Source organism: Pyrus communis, chromosome 11 (assembly GCF_963583255.1).
Source record: "Pyrus communis chromosome 11, drPyrComm1.1, whole genome shotgun sequence".
Lineage (NCBI taxonomy): Eukaryota > Viridiplantae > Streptophyta > Magnoliopsida > Rosales > Rosaceae > Pyrus > Pyrus communis.
The window spans coordinates 14,989,636-15,010,337 of NC_084813.1; the positions used below are offsets into that span (position 1 = coordinate 14,989,636).

Genomic DNA, 20,702 nt, shown 5'->3' on the forward strand with positions numbered 1-20,702 from the left:
TTGTACTTTTGGATTAGTAGCTGAAAGTGTTCCATATCCTTTTGAACAATTGTAGAAATTTTGGCCGATGGCATGTGGAAATATTAAAACAGTATTAAGTTTGGAAACATGATTGATGGTAAAGATTTAGAGCTTATTTGGAATTACTTTCAAAATGAATGGAAACGTTTTTGGTGAAATTGATTTTAGGATCTGAAAGTACTTAAAATGTTTTTTTAGTATTGCTAAGGATTGGTTTAAAAAACATTTTTATCAAAAGCGCTTTTAGTCATTTAAAAAGTACTTTCAAACGAGCAATATGTTTGAACGAAGAAATTTAAGATTACTAAGGAATTTTAAAATGACGGAAATTGAATTGATGAGATTTTATTTTTTAGAATTTGTGAATTTTCTTGTTTGGTTATCCTAAAAGAACAATAAAATTGAATACATAATTTATTATATTTAAGCTCTCAATCATAGAAATTGGGAAATAACACCTATTTACATGGAATTTAAACTTGGGAATTGGAGATTCCAAATTCCAAGTTTTTTTTCCACGCGGAAATTCTAAATTTCTATGTTTATGAATCTAAATAAGGGAATTAGTGTATGTCAATTTACAAATTTTGATTTTCATACAAATTCCAAGTTTATTTCCTTTATCCAAACATGGAATTAGATTACAAGGCACGCTAGGGAAATACTTGTTTAGATTTTAAGGGAAATCCTTGTTTAGATTTTACCTAATATATTTTCAGGCATTATTAGGTCATTCATTTGATGAATCTGCAAATTTTCCCAAACTTGACAGCATATCCATCGACATCCCATTTGAGTGGGTCACGAGATTGGATATGGAATTTGCTGTTTGTAGTGGAATTTCACACCTTGTGTGTATGTGAGTAGGGGTACAAGAAGAATGTAGAACTTACTGTTTATAGTGGATTTCATATTGATTGTTTTAGGAGAACGGTTTTTCTGCAACCGGTTTATCGTCTTCTCTGCATTTCTCATCACATGATTAATAAGAGATGTAGGGGTACAAGAAGGATGTAGAACTTACTGTTTATAGTGGATTTCATATTGATTGTTTTAGGAGAATGATTTTTCTGCAATCAGTTTATCGTCTTCTCTGCATCTCTCATCACATGATTAATGAGAGATGCAAAGAGAAATAGAAAGTACCATACATCTGTTGCATGTAAGTCTTACACTTATTTAGAGTCACATAATATTTTATAATGCAAACAATTGTAAAGCTAAATTTAAGAGCGTTGAGTCAATTTATCTAATTATAGTCACATTTGAATCCAAATGACAATCATTGCAAAACCCATGATTACAAATTATTATACATTTTTGGCCAAACCAAGATGTTGGCAACTAGAACTTATTACATAGCAAGTGCTCCATTGCTCTTACAACATCCCCTACAAACCCATGATTACAAGCTTTATATTCTCCAACATTGACAAAGAGGGTGAAAACATTGGATTTGGATTCCATCCGGATTAAATTGTGGGAATCCTAAAGATCTTCACATCTTAGTCATTTATTGTACATTGTGCGGTAAAAAATTATTTGAATTTTATTATTTAAAATTCAACACAAATAGTACCTAATAAAAACTGACTACACAATATATATATATAATGAACGGTTAGATGTGAGGATATGTAGGATTCCCATAAAAAGGAGCTGGAGAGAATTCTCATCCGAAAACATTTTCTCCCCTAAAACTCCAAAAAAATTAGGGGAAGAAGGAAAAAGGGAGAAAAAAATTAAAGAAAAATAGGAAAAATTAAGCATACACTAGTTGTACTAGTAAATATTGACTCTTGAAGCAGCAATGAGTCAATCAAACAGGTCTTTCAGAAACAGACTCCTCCATGTCAGCTACAGTGTCCATGCTTTGAAGGTCCGGCTAGTTAAAAACCAAGTGTGTGGGCATAAATTTTAACCTCTTCTGTGCTCCACAAACCTAAGTTGGGTTGGCCCCAAAATTAGGTCAAAAAACTGAGTAGTGGCACTCCAGAGCAAGGAGAAGATAACCCACACAACAATTGAAACCAAACCGGACCAGCAGAAACAAGCATCTTCCATGGAGTAATGTAGTGTAGGTACAAGGAAAAAAAGCTATAGTAAGACCGGATGGTGAGGTTTAGTGAGTACTGAACCCATCATACATGTATATGTGACCTCTCTCTCACGAGATGCATGTGAGTCGCATCATATAACAGTGGTGGATCTCGTAAACATGTTATCAGAGGATGAAACATTAGGTATGACGACGGGCTCAGTTAATAAGTTTTTCTGCGATAAGGTGTAAAGAAGAGAGTGAAACTAGCTAGTCATCTCCTTGAATATACCAGCAAAGGAGCATGGTGGCGCAGCGGCGTAGGATGTAATTACGGGCACGTTGCTCCTTCACCAAGGCAGCGCACTTCCGGCTAAAACCATTGCCGGTTCGCTTCGAGTGAGCCTTGACTGTGCCTGATTCAACCTGGTTGCATTGTACTTGAACCATATCCATGACTGATGATGGCTAGGCGAGCTGAAAGGTGATGTTTTGAAATGAAAAATAGAAAGAAAACAAAAAAAAAAAAAAAAAAAAAAGAAAAAAGAAAAAGGAAAATAAAGAAACGAAGCTCAGGAGAGCTTGAAGGAGAGAGCTTGAAGGAGTAGAGTGTAGGGTAAGATGGTAAAAGTATATACACAATTTCAAAGCATCGAGTTGGCTAAAGTTTGAAGCAAGGATGTGAACATGGTTAGGCTCGGAAACTGAGGGATATGCAGCCTCAGCAGCATAGTTTTCTATTAAGAAGGGGGACGTGGGGTTCAATGTAGTAAAAAATTGGAACTTACTTGCATTCACCTTGATGTTCTCTCAATTATAAACGTGTGTATTTTTGCTTACCACCCTTAATTGGTGGTAAATACTCGTCATCTTACTTAGACCATTGATAAATTTACCTTTTGGCGAGAAACGAACCTAAAATCTCTCACTTACAAGTGAAGATAAATATTACTAGACCGTAGTACTAAGCAGCAGATACCTATTTCATGTTATATAATAAATTGAATTAAATTCGTCAAGTTTGCCTAGGCCCAACCTAGTTGTTGAGGCACTCAGCCTCAACTTGCTGCACCACTAGTACTTAACGTCTTTTAAAACTTTTCCCCAAACTAGTATCAAGATTGAAGAGAACTTGATTCGAATTCGACCAAAATATATACAAGAAATTGTAGAAAAATTGCATGAGAAACCCAATTAGATGTGCAAAAGCAGTTGAGTTTTAGAGGCAGGTGCTTTGTTGCTAATCAATTAGGGCTAAGAGGGTTAGATTCGAATAGGGTGACTTGTACAAGTAAAGAATCAGAAGGAGAAAGAGAAAAATGGAGGGGAAGAGGTAGAGAGAAGAGGGAGAAGAAATTCTTGACGTAGACGATGGCAAATGCAAGTAGGTGGAAGAGGATTCAAGAGAGGGATCGAGAAAGCAGCGAGCGTGCTTCTTTTAGCAACCAGACTAATTATACATAAGTTGTGGAGTGTACAAGCTAGTGAGTGTGAGCCATATAAAATAGGTGGGTCCGAATTAATTTGTTTGGTTCTTATTTAGTACAGATGGCACCAAACATCGGATTTATACTAAATAGTCCTATCTGGTGTCTAATACAGTCTGCCACCCTTGCTAATGCAACCCCAGAAACCATTCGACATATGCGGTTCTTCAAGCGTAGCTACTGCCTTCCCGTGAACCTTTTCCTGGAGTGACATTCTTTCCGATTTCCTTTATATCTCTCTCACCTCCGACCTTTAGTCCCCCTACCCCCTCCCATGTTGCGTCACCCGCACTCTAACGACTTGGTTGCCGAAACCAACCTCTCTAAGCAACTCCGACAACCTCGTCTACAGAGTCGAGCGGTGTGCTCTTCTCGACAAATGATATGAACTGTTGCAAATTAAACTGACCCAGAAATATGAGCTTTTCAATTTGAGAATTACTAAGTTTTAACCCAAATGTAGGGGTGGGCACGGTGCGGTTCGGTGTGGTTTCACCCTCAAACCAGAATTGAAATCGGAACATATCAACGATTCAGTTCGGTGCAGTTCTGCTTAAATTTATTACTAAAATCGTATTGTTCGGTTCACACCAGTTTCGATTCAGTTCATGCCAGTTTACGATTCTGAATACTAAATCATTTGAATACCAAATAAAAAAGGTATTTAAAATTTACTTGTTTTTTGCATGCTTGCATTCAAATACGGCTTCTAAAATGGTGATACAAAGTTACAAACAAAAAAAGAAGGGTAAATTACATAAAACTACCTCAACTATTGGGTCAGTCACTGTAACGCCCCACCCTCGAAATACTTATTTTTAGGAAATAATTTCGATGATAGGCCCAATTTAAACTCTTGTTTAATTTACTACCATTAATCATGATTCTTTACTTCAATTCCTTAATTCCTCACAAAACTATATCCATATTTTAATCAAAACATACGATTAAATTATCAATTTAATTCCCAAATTTCTTCTATTAAAACAACTTCTCAACAAAAGATTAATTCTATTTAGGGCTACATCTAACCCCTGTTAGATGGCCTACGTACCTTTGAGCAAGATCAAGCCCTTCGTAGTTCATCATTCATTCTTTTATCCATTTCCAAAAATATTCTAGTAACGGAAATATTCAACATTAGCTTTCACAATCAAATCACTATAACGCCCATAAATTTTATACGAAAACTATTCACTGTAATTGTAACATCCTATATTGCCTAGGGGAGTGGATCCTGTAAGCCTTATATGTATATTCCCATCCCTACCTAGCTAGCACAAGACCTTTTGGAAGTTCACTGGTTTCGGGTTCTGTAGGAACTCCGAAGTTGAGCGAGTAGCGCGCGAGAGCACTACCATGATGGGTGACCCACTGGGAAGTTCTCGTGTGAGTTCCCAAAAACAAAACAATGAGGGCGTAGTCGGGGCCCAAAGCGGACAATATCGTGTTACGGTGGTGGAGCGAGCCCAGGATGTGGTGGACCCCGGGTTGGGATGTGACAGTAATAGACCCAAAATAAAATCATGGTTAATTAATATTCTATTAAATACCATAAATCAAATTCGATCATTTCATGGCTAAATATATATAAAACAATCTCATTTAAATGGAAATCACATTTATATAACCTTTTCATGTTCACAAACGATATTAATGTAAGAAATCAAGGTAATAACCATATCACATAAATTCGAGTCACTCTTTGACCAATGTAGGCCCACTAGACTTCACTTAGTATCATGTAGTACTAAATTTAATATTCAGAATGTTACGAGCCATGTTGACCAAAAGTTAACTCTCGATCAACGGTAGGGTCCACAACCCTACGTAATTTGATCCGAAAGATCCGCTCATCGGATTTCAAATCTGCAACTCCCTAAGGTCCTTATTATGCTTATAGAATGATATACTAAATTCTCATAGTGATCCAACGGTCGGATCTCCCCCAATTACTAGGATTAGGGGGAGGTCAACAATTTATTTTACAAACTTAGAAATCTAATTCAGAAAGATCTGTAAATCGGATTTCCAATCCGTCAGTTCCTAACCTCAAATATTACGTTCTATAATGAATTAGAGTTTGGTGATGATCTAACGGTCAAATCGTCAATTCAAATAATAATCAAGTAATGCACCTTAATGAAGCTAGGTATACAATAATCAAATCACATACTACAGGCGTCAAATCTGAGATCAAGATATCAATTTAGCGTAAACTAGCATCGGTGGCCCACTGGCCACACACCTTCGTAGTTGGCGGTCGGCCGCCCCGACTCGTCGGAAAATTCAACTATTTCAAAAAATTACCAAATTTTACACGTAAGTAGATCTCAGTGAAGGGAGAAATTTTCATACCTGTGACTAAGCCCAATTTAGCTGGAAAAAGCTTCAATTCCCCTCGAACCTGCCAGAACCCTAGAAATTGGGTGTTCTTCAATTCGACCAATCCACAACACCACCGCCCCTAAAACTATTTAGGCTTTGTTCCTGGCCTTAGGAGATGTGGTTGATGGTGGTGATGGTCGACATTACTTTCACGATCCCCTCCTTTCCCTCTTCATGATTGGGCAATTCTCAATCCCCTCTCTTTTCTCTTTGTCCTTATTCATCATAACGACACATGTGGCACTCCCATTGCTCTAGATTTTTTGGAGCCTTCCAAATTAATGGAAAAATGACTATTTTGCCCTCAACTTCAATCGTTAATAGCTTCTTCATTATAACTTCATTTCACGAACGGTTTTCGCCTATGCGATTGTATGGTCGTTCTCTATTCAATTATATCAAGAAATCAGATAAAATATATGAGGATAAAATACATCCTCGTATAATTACGTTAAGCCAACTAAGACATTTTCGTCTTTTTCACTTATCGATAAATTTTACGACGTAAATTATAATAATTTCCAAAAACAAAACTTTAAAAGTTCTCAATTCAATTTTTCATAACCATAAATCGATTTATTTTCAATTTTTCTCCACATATTCATATATTTAAATTTTAGGGTAGTACAATCACAGTTTCATACCCCATCTTTAAAATATTTCAATGTCATACCTCATCTATGAATTTTTTACAATTTCATACCTTTCGTCAGTTTTCTGTCAATTCTTTCGTTAAATAGTGACATGGCTTGATATGGGACCCACTCTCTATTAAAAAAATTAAAAAAAAATTAAAAATTTAATTAATATTAAAAAACTAAAAAAAAATCATTTAATATTTTTTTTGCATGGGGGACCTACCCCTTATCCCCTCACCCTTTTTCCCCCTCCCGTCTTCCCCAAACCCAAACCCAGATCCCACCCACCCTACTCCTGTCTTCTTTGCGCCGATCACTACCTGAGTCCCTTATCCCGCAGTCCTTCTCTCTCACCATCTTCACTCCGCCGAACTCTGCCTTGACCAAATCGGGTCAACCGACCCTCTCTATACTCCAGTAGCACTTTTTCCCTTTTCCCCTACCCCTTCAAACCCTCAAATCCAACCCCCCCTCCCCCCCCCCCCCGGCCACTAAGATCCCGAATTTACTCTCCGGCCACCCCTCGTCGTTGAATCCAACATCATACCTTACTTGTCCGAAACCCTCTTCAACTCCTCCCACTCCCTCCAAGACAATGCAGAGGACGCCATGGTGATGATCGCACAGGTGGCCGGGTGCGGATTTGCTGGATCTCTCGACCGGGTCGAGCTTGAGGAGTAAGGAGAACGCAGTGGGTGCGCTGCTCAATTGGTCCAGGTGCGGCGGAGAGAGGGCGTTGAGGAAGGTAAGGGAAGAGTGGCTGGGAGTGGTGGATGAGATTGCTAATGTGGCAGAGAATGGCAGCCGGGAAGAATGGGTGGGTGGTATTTGGGTTTGGGTTTGGGGAAGACGGAAGGGGGAAGAAAGGGTGAGGGGATAAGGAGTGGGTTCCCCATGCAAAAAAAAAAAAAAATGATTTTTTTTAGTTTTTTAATATTTCATTAATTTTTTAAAATTTTTAAAATTTTTTAATAGAGAGTGGGCCTTGTCTCAAGCCACGTCACTATTTAACGGAATAATTGATAGAAAACTAACGGAAGGTATGAAATTGTAAAAAAATTTGTAGATGAGGTATGACATTGAAATTTTTTAAGGATGGAGTATGAAACTATGATTGACCCAATAGTTGAGGTAGTTTTATATAATTTACCCAAAAACGAAACACAATTGAAATGTACATTACATTCATAATACAAATATACATCCACACATACAAATACATTCACTTTGGGGTAAGAATGTTAGCACGAATACAATAATTTAAGCCCAAAAGGGACTTATCAAGAGATTTAAAAAAGCCCTAGGAAAAGGGAAAGAAAAAAGTAGGAAGTAACTTAACACCTTAAGATCATTCTATCCAAGAAAAATATGGAATTGAAACTTGAATGTCAAATTTGGAGATCTATGAGAGAAAATGACCTCATTTTTTAAATATGTGACTTATCTCAATAGGTGAACCGTGCAAGTAAAAGACCTAATTGAGAAATGCTCCTATGTAGTCGCACTAGGCAAAACCAATTTGATTTTCACCACTCATTTGGTGACACCTGCATACAACTATTAAATTTAGTTAATTGTTTACATTCATGGTTTGGTTCGGTTTTAAGCCGTTCTACCAACATGAGAACCGAAACCGGTATGAACGGTTCAGTCAGGTTCTTGAACATGCATTGACTTGTTTTGGTCAACATAGTTTTTAATGGTTTATTTTATCGCGATTTGATTCAGTTTCATTGTTTTTATGCCAAGTTAATCAAGCTTAATTCAAGTCCACGGTAAATGATTCATTAATCTAATCTAATTTACTCCAAGCCAAGTTAATCAAGTTTAATTCAAGTCAAGCAAATTCAACTTAATTTGTGAAACTAGTTCAGTTTGAACTAGTTTGATGTAACAAATGAAACGGATGTGACTTATCTATGTTTCCAGTACCCATAAAAATTTCTTCCTCTAAACCTTTGCGAAGTTGCAATTTCCAAATGCCTCCTTTTGCAACCGTGTGAACATTTCCATGTCAGGTTTTGGTGGGTATATAAAATAAAGAACCAAAACCCTAATCCATCAAAGATTGATATCTTAATTTTTTTTTATTCAACACCAAGTGTTCGATTCACATTATAGCAAGTATGTAATAATCAATTGGAAGTTGCGTTTGTTTAATAGTTTTATTTTTTTTTTATTTTTTTTTGACAAACGATAGCTTTAATAGGTTAAATTATTAGTTGCTAGAAGAGAATGAAATCACTAAAGATTAAACATGCACCAAAATATATGTGTATCATTACTTTCTATCACTGTAGTAAAGTGTCATTTACGCATTTATTTAATATTTGGATCATATTCATTTGCCTATAGTTTAGTTTGACAAATGCATTCTTTTTATATGTTCCACTAGGCACTAGATTCTTATTGTTTTTTCAACTATTTTATTTTTCATCTAGTATTGACTTAATGCATCCAACCTAGCGATTTACTTTGTCAATTACAGAAAAGGCTCGTCTCCTAACATACTTTTTAGTTTTCCTAAAAAAATGATATTCTTTAATTAAATATTTTGTTTAAAACAAAACCAAATTTTTTTTAAAAATATTTTGGGAAAATTCAGGTCACCAAAAGTGGACTTTGCACGTAAAAGCGTGAGGAGTGCGCACTGATCATAAGATAATGTGAATTGATTATCAAAACATGGACAAGATTAACTGTCATCTTTTAAAACAAATTAAAGATGCTTTTTAGGACCACCAGAAAAAAAGGTTCAATGATGCAAAGTGTTCCTCTCTACTCTCCAGTCCTACTTGACATTATCAAATGTTGGTAATAAAAAATGGACCAATTGATCTATGCATTCGACTCCTTGCATTTGAGTTGAATCATCTGTTTCATAAATTAAAGTAGTATAGAAGTATGCGATCGAGTAAATAGCAAATTAGGGTTTAGGGTTTAGAAAAATGTAAAGATTTGTGCAAGTTACCAACCTCTCAACATCTTCTTTGACTTTTTCTTCAATTTCTTTTGACATCCTCATTGGTTGCTTCACAAGTTTATATCCCTCCTTAATAGGCATTCTATGTTCTACTAAGGTTTAATCTAAACCTGGCATCTCAGTGTAATGCCAAGAAAAACAATCTATGAACTCGTGCTAAAGGTTGACTATCTTTGCCTAATCTTCAGCTTCCAACAGGCCACTGATTTGTATAGGCATTGGATCTTCCTTAGTCCCCAAATTAATGGTTTCTAAGGGGTCTTATACCTTTAGTGATGGCTTGTCAGGCTGTGCACAAAAAAATTCGACTAACTCTAGATTCTCGTGCAAGTCTTCTGGTCCATCCAGGTCATATATACATTCAGTAATTTGTATGGTTGCTTCCAACTCATTTCCAAAAAACTATTTTTCACTTTTGTTCTGGTTGCTTAAAGCTTATTCCTTTTGTTCTTCTACCAAGTTATCCCTTTCCTGCTTCCTCTCTCTTCCATACACAATAATCTTTTGATTAAAGACCTGACTGAAACTACTTGGTCCTTTCTTCTTTGTTCTGACATTATTGGTGTTGAGGAGTTGGGACAATATGGGATCTATCCCATTCTTCCCTGGTGAAGAACAATCTTTGCTCCAAAAGCTTTTGGGTTGTCACCTTAGTCAGGTGGCCGTTCTTATCAGCTCCTAAGCACTGGAGAATCCCCATATTAGGATTATAAAAGCTAGCTTCTACCACATTGCTAATGAGGAGGAATGGCCGTGACTCGGTCTCCACCATCTCCCAAAATCCTGGTCTTATAGCTCATTCCTCGTGGTAAACAGCTACTTGTTGCTGCAGGGTGGAAGGCACAGAAAGACTCTGATGAATCCAATCTCGGCCTAGTAAAGCTCCATAGGTGGAAGTACTATCCACAACAAAGAAGGCTAGCATGATTTGTTTGGAGCCCAAGTCAACCTATAGGGGCAATATCCCATGAGTTCTAGTGATGGCTCCAGAAAAACTGGAAATTGTTAGATCTATGTGGATGAGATCTTCCTCACTTTTACACACCATTTTCATCTGGTTATATGGTAACACATTGACCGCAGCTCCTCAATCAATCAAAACCCTCTTGAAGTGTACTTCTTCCAGTTGAGCAGTTACATATATAAGCTTGAGATGGTTGGCTAGGGTCAAACTTAGGCAACTGAAGACCATTCTGTCTGAGTACACTCTCTCAGGCTCTTTTTTTTGTGAGCTCGGGCAAACCTGTTATGCCCGACTTCTCTTTTCTCGTTTTTTCAACATTAACATGTGTCATCATAGGTTCTGTTGCCAAGTAATCACCCTCTATTATGGCAAGTTGATCATGCTTGGGACAAAACATGGCAGACAGAACAAATGTCATGTTTACATGGAAGTTGCTAGGTTCAGGTAAGTCTTCCTTCTTGCCCCTAATGTGGTCCCTGAATTCATCTAACCAAGCATGTGCTTCTTTTGGCAACATCAGCTCGGGCAACCTTTCTTCTCGAGTTATGCCAAATTTCTATGCATGCACTAGGTTTTCACAGAAAGTGTCAACCTGCAACGGTGGAGACATTCCTCTCTCAAGCGAGATAGTTCTAAAATATATTGGCTCCAGACTTCATCTTGGTATTGGTATCAATACCATGTCCTCTTGAGCTCTCCTTAGGATTCTGTACTTCCCAGGATTAGGGCTTTGTGGCACATGATCTCTTTACCCCCTCAGTCTTGCTATTTGCATTTTCTACCTCATTTTTGCTTCTCCAATGAAGTTGATTTCTTCCCCTATGAGGTTCCTTCTCAAACTTCACATTTTCAGAGGTTTCTAAGGCAGTGAGGACTTTTAATGAGTTCATGTGAGCTTTGTGCTACCTCTGAACTCTCCTGATCATAGAGGCTTCAATTTCTTTGACAGACCTCTCTTTTCCTACTACGTACCATTTTCGCTCAAGTCGGGCAGAATCTTTCTTGGTGAATAAGGATATAATGCTCTTTGTTCTTCCCTTCATTCTGACATCATTGTAACTTGGTTAGGGAGGTCTTACATCCACCCATTTTGGTATTTTGGCTTCTCTGTCGTCCACATCTTCAGAGGCTTCATAATTTCTACATACCTCTGATAAGCCCTTTGGTTGAGAATCTCATCCCAATCTTTGGAAAACATTTCTGGAGGTCACTTTCTCAAATGTCTACATGATACTTCTGCGAGCTTCTTGTTATTCTTTCTCATTTCTTTTAATCAACTCCTGATCAATAATGGCTCCTAATGCTGGTACTTCTAACTCACATTCTCCCTGGCACTTACTACATAACATCAGTCCTTTAACTATGGCTATTTTGGGTTTCTCGGGCAGCTTGATAGTTCATTCTGTTGGTTTGTCAACTTGCCTTCTTTCTGCTTTCACTTCCCAGGGGGTTTTTCCTTTCCCTTTTTTCGCCCAAGTCAAGTTGATCATGTTTATTGGGGCTTTTGGGAAGGGATCCGTGTCAATCATCATATTGGCTTGTGGTTTTTCCAACATCAATTTTCCCTTCACTATAAGGTTTTTATCCAATCCTTAAACTGGGCACAGTTGGTTATGGAGTGATTGAAGGTATAATGTAGCTTGCAATACTTCTTTCCCTTTAGCTTTTCTAGCTTAGGTATTTTTTTTGGTATGATCACTTTTGCCCGCACCAGCTCTTCATATATCTCTGAGGCCTTGGTTAAATCAAAAGAATAACTTTGGTATTTTGGAGGCTTCATAGGGACAAATCCAACATCATTCATCACCACTTTCTGATCTTTGACTGGTTGGACTAAACCCTTCACTATTAAAGGTTTAAAAAGGGTAGTCATCTCAGCCGCACACGTGTCTATCCCTTCTCTTCCATGGCCATCATTTTGTTCTAGCTCAGCTCCTTTAAACTCCACTTAGTGAATTGCAACTTTATTTTTGTAAAAAGGATGAGCCTTAGATGAGTGTTTCACTTGTTGTTCTTCAAGCAACAGCTTTTCGTACTTTGTGGCAGCAATTACCAACTCTTGTAAATCATTGAATTGTACATCATAAAACTTTTTCCTCAAAGGCAGCCTCAAAGTCTTCTGAGCAATGGATATGAGTTGGGCATGATTGATAAGGAATTGGCTCTTCATTCTTGTCCTTTTGAACCTCATCACGAAGTCTTTTGTAGACTTATGTTCATATTGTTTCACCTCCACTAGGTCATTGATAGATATCTCGGGCTCCATCCTATAGAACTGCTCATGGAAAGCCATCTCCATTTGCCCCCAGTTAACAATAGAATTGAGGGGCAACAGAGAATACCATTGAGATGCTAGGCTAACCAATGAGTTCCCAAACAATCTTAACTAATAATTAGAATTGTCTTCAAATGCCACACAATGGTTGGAGAACTTGAAGATGTGATTTTTAGAAAATACACTGCCATCTTCCCCACTAAAAGTGGGAAACGTGGGCATCTTAAAGTTAAGTGGGAAATGATTCTGCTCATCAGTATACTCTGAGTGTGGCTTCTGGTAAGTGTTCCTGAACAGCGGGCGAGCCTGCAATTGAGCATTCTGGGCCACCATCCTTCCTAACTCAGCTAACTTATCTCTGAGTTGTTGGTTAGTTGTATTGCTGTATAGGGTATGTGGGGATCCCCATTTGGAGCTGCGATCATTGCCCGAGAAGGTTTCCTTTTTTGGGTCGGGCTGTTTCCACTTGGCATCCCCTCCCTTACTGGCTAATGGTGGGGGCCTATAAGGATGAGGCTTATCTGCCTTGGTAGGTTCGCCTTTTCCACTGGATTCTCCGATTAACTGGGGCATCCTATACTTCTTTCTTTCTTGCCCGCTCTGCCCCCTACTACCTAGTGAAAATAATAGGGGGTCAGACAACTCCTTATCTAGGATCTCCTCCAAAACTGGCTGACTAGCTCTAGATTCTTCCTTATTTTTTCCTTTATCCTTCTTTTCCTTAAGCACAGGAAATAGGGGGATAACTGGTTCTTTCTCAAGGCTCTCTTCCTTCATCATTTCCCTGGCATAACCATTCTTTGGAGTAGAGTACTCCATATCTAATCTTCTTTGCAGACTCCCTGTTAAATAACGGAGTCTGCTTACTTTTCCTCTAGTTTCCAGAGTGATTTTCTCTATACTTTTCAGCACTTGTAAATCTTCATTGGTCACCTTTCCTCCTAACTTCTTACATGAAGTTGGGCTTTCTAGAATAGTTGGTCCTAGCAAGGAAGGAAAATCCTTTGGATGATTTATCATGCTTGATCTTGGTAAACACTGGGGTGGCCCGTATTCTGTGTTCCACCTGAAAGTTTTCTCATTCCTTCTTTTTCTTGGCATACAAGACTATGAATATCCCACCGGTCGTGCCAAAACTATGTTCGGGTGAAGATTTCTCTAGAGAATGATCCTCAGACCTTCGCATAGCTTCCCAAGGGATTGGCACTTTGGACATGTAGTCGGGCTCTTGCTTGTTAATGTGCTACAAGAAAAGGACAAAGTTAGTTCTGAAAGGTGTCTTTGTGGGGCCTTAGGTGTAGGCCTTGAGGCTCGCAATCAAAACTAACTAAGTGTTAGGCGTGCCATTGCTATCTCAGTATAGCAGATGTAGAGCAAGAGTGTTTTTAGTGGATTACTTGCGCCCCAAGTTACTTGGATTTCTTGATATCAAAGGATTGTCATGGATGCGTTGAGTCCACATTAAGTTCTTTTTCTTGCCTTGTAAATAAAGACTTTTAGTTCATAGTCTTGTATGTTTGAATGAAAGGAGTCCAAAACCCCTTAAGCCATTTGTTTGGTCCTAGATTGCTTTTACTAATAACATATCCATTAAACTAGCCAGATTTAGATGCAAATGTGACTCTTAAAATAGGAAAACTGATGGAAATAACTTGAATACATACTAGAGAATGCATTAAGTAATAGATCTACAAATTTAGAAAACAAACAAAGAGCGTCGAGCAAGATTTCACCTTGTTTGTCAAGGTTGAACCTCTTTCAATCACTTCTCTTTGAATTAACAGGGGTTTATATGCTAAAAGGGGATGGATGGTAAACAAGTTTACACAATGGAATCGATACTACGCTGCTGAGGGAGATAGTAGAGCTTTAAATTGGGCAAAAGATAGCTTGTCGCTAAAAATGACTGAATCTGGGTTGATTTTAGCTTTTGGATGCAAATCTGGCTTGAGAGCAGAGTTTGTGTGTTTGTTTGTTTGATTGGTTGAATATCCTTATCTCTGGGGCCTCTTTCTCCTTTTATAAGAAATTTAGCCCCAACTGCTGTGATTTTGCTCTTGCCCGAAAGCACTGAAGGGCAATGAGTCATCAGCCTTTTACTTGGAATGCCACTAGAAAGTATTTTTTGGCTGGTGGTAAGTTAGTCTTCATCACTTGTCACTTCAGTGGTAAGCAAATGGCTTGTATCTTGGTTGAGAATGATTCACTTTGCCTTTGGGCTTAGTGCTGGGCTTCGGGCAAGTTCCTTTTTAGTTGGCATCCTTGGGCTTTCCTTCATCTAAGTCCAATGTACAAATATTAACCCAAACACCATCATCTCCCAATCTCCAATCTGGCACCCAAAATTTGGATAGCTGAAGGGAAAAAAACCCACGATTTGGATTCTGAAATGGAAAATTTCTCGAGCAAACAGAAGATTTGAGTGCTGGTTTGTCTCTCTCTCTCTCTCTGTCTCTCTCCCAAATTTGCTAGTTCTGTGGTGGGTTTATGTTAAAGTGAATATCCACATCGTACTGCACACGCTAACCTCTCTCTTCCTTACTTCTTATGGTGGCGTTGAAAGAAAGAGGATGACCATCATCACCACCATCATGACCATCATCATGATTTCAAGATTAGAAACTGTCCAACACCAACAGCCACTACCAGCCGCCCACAAAGTAAACGCTCCTTCCCTCCCCTTTTATTTATTATTATCTCCTGCCCATGTCAACGTCACTTGTCTCACACACCCATTGCTCTCTCTCTTGCACCCCCCCCAGCCCACCTCTCCCTCCCTCCTCCTCTCTGGGTCAATTGCCCAATTGGGGTTTCTTCTTTTGTTTTCCTGCTATCCCAAAAATTTAATTCCCCCCGCCCTCTGCACCAGGTAGATATAGCTCTCCCTGTCCTCTCTCAGGCATTTATTCAAACACCCGCTGGGCGTTCTAGATTGGTACTATTCCCACTGCTGCTTCTTCTATGATTCCAATAGATTGTGGTTATAGTATTGATGGTGATGTGATTGAGTGAGAGAGAGAGTGAGAGAGAAAGAGTCTTCATGTCTTCTTCTCTTGTTCGGATGAAACACGACAAGCAGAAGGTGAAGGTCCCAGCAATACCAACACCACCAACCTTTCGTCTTCTCTGCTATTTGGGTCAATGGGTTCTCGTCCTTCTTATTCTTCCTTGCTCTGCCTCTGCTGCATGCGACCGGCTCGATCGCGACGCTCTTTTGTCCTTGCCCTTCAACACACCGTTGAATTGGTCTGCTTCCACTGACTGCTGCCTTTGGGATGGAGTCACCTGCGACCCGGTTAAGCACAGCCGCGTCGTCCGGCTTTCTCTGCCCAGGAGAGGCTTATCCGGTGTCGTCCCTCCGGCCATCACCAACCTCACCCGTCTCACCCACCTCAATCTTTCCCACAATTCCCTCTTGGGTTCTCTCCCAGACGACTTGCTTTCTTCCCTCCCAAGTATTGAGGTCATTGATTTGAGCTTCAATCGTCTCATCGGCCGCTTCCCACAATCCTCCAATGAAAGCAGCCACCTGCAGATTATAAACTTGTCCAGCAACTTCTTCAATGGAACAATCCCAGCTTCGATCCTCGTCCCTTCAGTGTCCGTTTTCAATGTCAGCAACAACAGCTTTTCGGGACCGATACCGGTCAGCGATGGCGGGAATCACACTTCCCTTACCTTCTTGGACTTGTCCTTCAATAAATTCACTCGCCCAATTCCCCCAGGAATCGGATTGTGTTCGAGGCTCCGAACTTTTCGGGCAGGCTTCAATGCCCTCGATGGTTCTCTCCCTGATGAAATTTTTATGCTTGCTGATCTCCAACAGCTCTCTCTGCCTGTCAATAGTTTCTCTGGACCCATCAGTGGTGGCATCATGAACCTCACCAATCTCAGGATCCTCGAGCTTTATTCGAACAACTTCTTTGGGCAAATCCCCGGGGATATTGGTAACCTTTTCAGGTTGGAGAATCTGCTCCTCCACATCAACAACTTGACAGGTGCCTTGCCTCCGTCCCTCACCAACTGCACAAATCTATCCACCTTGAATTTGCGGGTTAACAACTTGACTGGACAGCTCTCTGCCTTCAATTTTTCCACTCTCCAACACCTCGCCACTCTGGACCTTGGCAACAATAACTTCATTGGTGAGTTACCTCAAAGCCTCTACTCTTGCAAGTCCTTAACTGCTATTAGATTGGCCAGCAACCAGCTCACAGGCGAGATATCACCTCAAATAGTCGCGTTAGAATCGTTGTCTTTTCTGTCCATCTCTACCAACAACCTGACAAATGCCGCGGGGGCTTTTAGGAATCTGAAGGGTTGCAAGAATCTGACCACTCTGGTCTTGTCGAAGAATTTTTGGAATGAGGCTTTGCCAGATGATAAAAGCCTTGGAGACCCAGTTGGATTCCAAAAGCTTCAGGTTTTTGCTATTGGGGGTTGCCAATTCACAGGTCAAGTACCCACCTGGCTAGCCAATGTTACAGCTCTTGAAGTCTTAGACTTGTCGTTTAATTTTATAACCGGTTCTATCCCCGGTTGGTTGGGTAGTCTGCGCAACCTTTTCTATGTAGATTTGTCTAATAACCTCCTTAGAGGAGGATTTCCTCTTATGTTCTGCGGGATGCAAGCTTTGACATTGAAAGAGGCTAGTGATGTAGTGGACAGAAGTTATCTAGAGTTGCCCGTCTTTGTGAAGCCCAACAGTGCTACTAATCAGCAGTACAATCAGTTGTCCAACCTCCCTCCGGCAATATATTTGGGTAACAACAGCCTTACTGGCAGTATCCCCATTGAGATTGGTCGATTGAAGTATATTCACGTGTTGGACCTCAGTCATAACAACTTTACTGGCAGCATCCCGGAACAGATTTCTAACCTCACCAACTTAGAGAAATTGAACCTCTCCTATAACCATCTATCCGGTGAAATCCCTGCTTCTCTCAAAGGTCTGCATTTCTTGTCTTCCTTCAGTGTGGCATACAACGATCTTCAGGGACTTGTACCATCTGGAGGTCAGTTTGATACTTTTATGAACTCCAGCTTTGAAGGGAATGCTAGACTATGTGGCCCTCCAACTGCTCACATCACTTGTCCTCAACCTTTATCACTTGCTGGTCGAAGATCTAACAGAAGCCTTCTTATTGGACTCACCTTCGGGATCTGTTTTGGCATTGTATTTATTGTTGTCATGCTAGTAGTGTGGATGTTGTCTAATAGAAAAATCATTCCCGGAGGAGATACTGACAAGACGGATTTCGAGACCATGTCTAGCCAATCCACTGCTGTTGCTTCTGAGCTTGGCAAGGATACCAGCTTAGTCATACTGTTCCCAACCAAGACCAATGAAATCAAGGATCTTAGTATAACTGAAATCTTGAAGGCGACTGACAATTTCAGTCAAGCAAACATCATCGGGTGTGGAGGTTTTGGTCTGGTTTACAGAGCAACGTTGGCAAATGGAACCAGGCTAGCTGTTAAGAAACTCTCTGGGGACTTGGGTCTGGTGGAAAGGGAATTCACAGCAGAAGTTGAGGCACTGTCCACTGCCCAACATGAGAATCTGGTTTCCCTGCAAGGTTATTGCGTGCATGATGGTGTTCGCCTATTAATGTATTCGTATATGGAGAATGGAAGTCTGGATTATTGGTTACATGAGAAAGTAGATGGTCCTTCTCAATTAGATTGGCCAATTCGACTGGATATTCTGCGAGGAGCAGGCTGTGGGTTGGCTTACATGCACCAAATATGTGAGCCCCACATTGTGCATCGTGATATCAAGTCAAGCAACATCCTCCTGGATGATAAATTTCAAGCACATGTTGCTGATTTTGGATTGTCCCGGTTGATTCTTCCGTACCAGACTCATGTTACAACCGAGCTTGTTGGAACTCTTGGTTACATTCCTCCAGAGTATGGACAAGCATGGGTGGCTACTTTGAGAGGAGATATGTACAGTTTCGGGGTTGTCATGCTTGAGCTGCTAACCAGAAAAAGGCCTTTTGAGGTATGCAAGCCAAGGGGGTCAAGAGAGTTGGTTGGCTGGGTGCAGCAAATGAGGAGAGAAGGCAAACCTGAGGAAGTTTTTGATCCTCTCCTGAGAGGGAAAGGCTTTGAAGAAGAGATGTTGCAGGTTCTTGATGTGGCTTGCTTGTGTGTCAACCAGAACCCTCTTAAGAGACCGACGATCAAGGAAGTTATCATTTGGCTGAAAGATGTAGGGACATCCCAGCAACACGAAGATAAAAACTAGTAAATTATTTTTTTTCCTTTGACACTTGTTAAGAAAGTATTTATATGTATACTTGCACATAAATATTTTGGGTTTATTGTCGCAGAATTTCACCGCATTACTTATGTAAATGATATTTGCTTTAAACATCTACGAGGCAGTTATAGTTTTGTGTAAACCTGAGGCTCACATTTCCAACTCTTTCATTACAGAAAACTTGAATTTTTGCACAAAATCGATCTTTCTGTCTTAGACTTTCACCCCTTCTCTGAACTGGAATCGCACTGAAGAAACTGCTTCTGATATTCGTACATTGGATTTATAGCAATTGATTGCATTGTCATTCATTCGATTCATTGATGAACATAATATATAAAAAAATAAATATCTGTTGAAATCTTTTGTAATCAGTCTTTTACTGTTAGATTCTCTGTAAATTTCTAAATTTTGAGACACCTGCTGATGCACACATCACTAGTTCTGCGAATCCGGAGTGTGAATTGCACAAATCTTTGGGAATGCAGAATTGCAGATGTCACTGAACATTTCGGTATGATTAATTAGTTGGTTTTGCTCATTCCTGATATGAATAGATTATCTCTGCCATGATTATATGATATATAGAGTTTTTTTTTTTTTTTTTTCTCATGAAAAGAAAGACGATGTTATTGATACTGATATTCAAGTACGACCAGAATCGCGAAGGAGAACATCCTGAATTAAGTCAGGAGGAACGTTGCTCCACACTGTCGCACCGCAGAGTCTTGGATTTGGATTTGAAAAGGCGAAAGCTCACAAGAGTGATGTCTGCATTGCCACCTTCATGAGGTAGACATCACTAAGAGTATGGGGGAGGCAAAGAGGTTTGAAAAATTCTTGGTGCACAACTTTTGTGGGAAAATGCTTTGGTGAGTCATTGATTCTGCATAATATATGCAAAAGTTTTGCAGATTTGACAGCATGTTTGGTTTCTGTAATTTTCAAATTTCTCCAACTTTAATGTGTTTTTCCTTACTTGATTTAGATGTGTTTTCTTTTACTTAGCAGGACAGTAAGTGGCTACAGAAAATCATACTAGTTTGTAGCTTTTGCACGTCCTATCAGTAGCTTGCAGAAGAAGCTTCCAGATTTCAGATAAAATTAAATTAAAGAAATATAAAAGTTTCGAATCGGAAAGCGATTTTCAAACTCCCACTTTTTAAAGTTTTCTCTTCTTGCACCGAGTCTGCATCGCTTTTTAGCCTTTAAATTGAAAAAAGTCAAGAAAGACAAATGAACTAGTACTAAAACAAAAGGAGAAGTGCCAAAGTGAGGAAATGATATGTTTGTTTTCGAATTATTTACTTAATACAATGGACAATCTCATATTCTACTTCTTTTTAAGTGTATTTCCACCAATATTTTGAAAAACGAATTCTAACACAAACGTGAGAAGAAAAGGCTTCTGAAGAAAAAGAAGTTATTGCAATGTCATTATGTCGTAATTCCCCCTTCCTTCCAATTTAAGTTCTCGCATCAATGGAATTAATCACAAATTTGCTAGTAACTAATATCAATGATCACTCGGTACTAGGGTTTTGTAGTATTTCTCTTCACTTGTAAGCGAAAAGTATCAGGTTTGAATCTCGTGGATGACGAATTCAATGTCAAATTAGGTTACTCATTGTATGGTTTAA

General features: G+C 39.3%; 1 protein-coding gene across 1 annotated transcript; it reads left to right on the forward strand.

Annotated features, from left to right (window-relative positions):
• The first annotated feature begins 15,258 nt into the window (after nt 1–15,258).
• LOC137708087 (tyrosine-sulfated glycopeptide receptor 1-like) lies at nt 15,259–20,065 on the forward strand. Its single transcript, XM_068447078.1, has 2 exons — nt 15,259–19,046; nt 19,682–20,065. Coding segments are annotated over exons 1-2 (3,213 nt in total). The 5' UTR covers nt 15,259–15,834; the 3' UTR covers nt 19,683–20,065.
• Nucleotides 20,066–20,702: the final 637 nt, after the last annotated feature.

Excerpts from the sequence above, each read along its gene's own strand:
- LOC137708087 (XM_068447078.1), top strand. The coding sequence starts at position 15,835 with ATGTCTTCTTCTCTTGTTCGGATGAAACACGACAAGCAGAAGGTGAAG.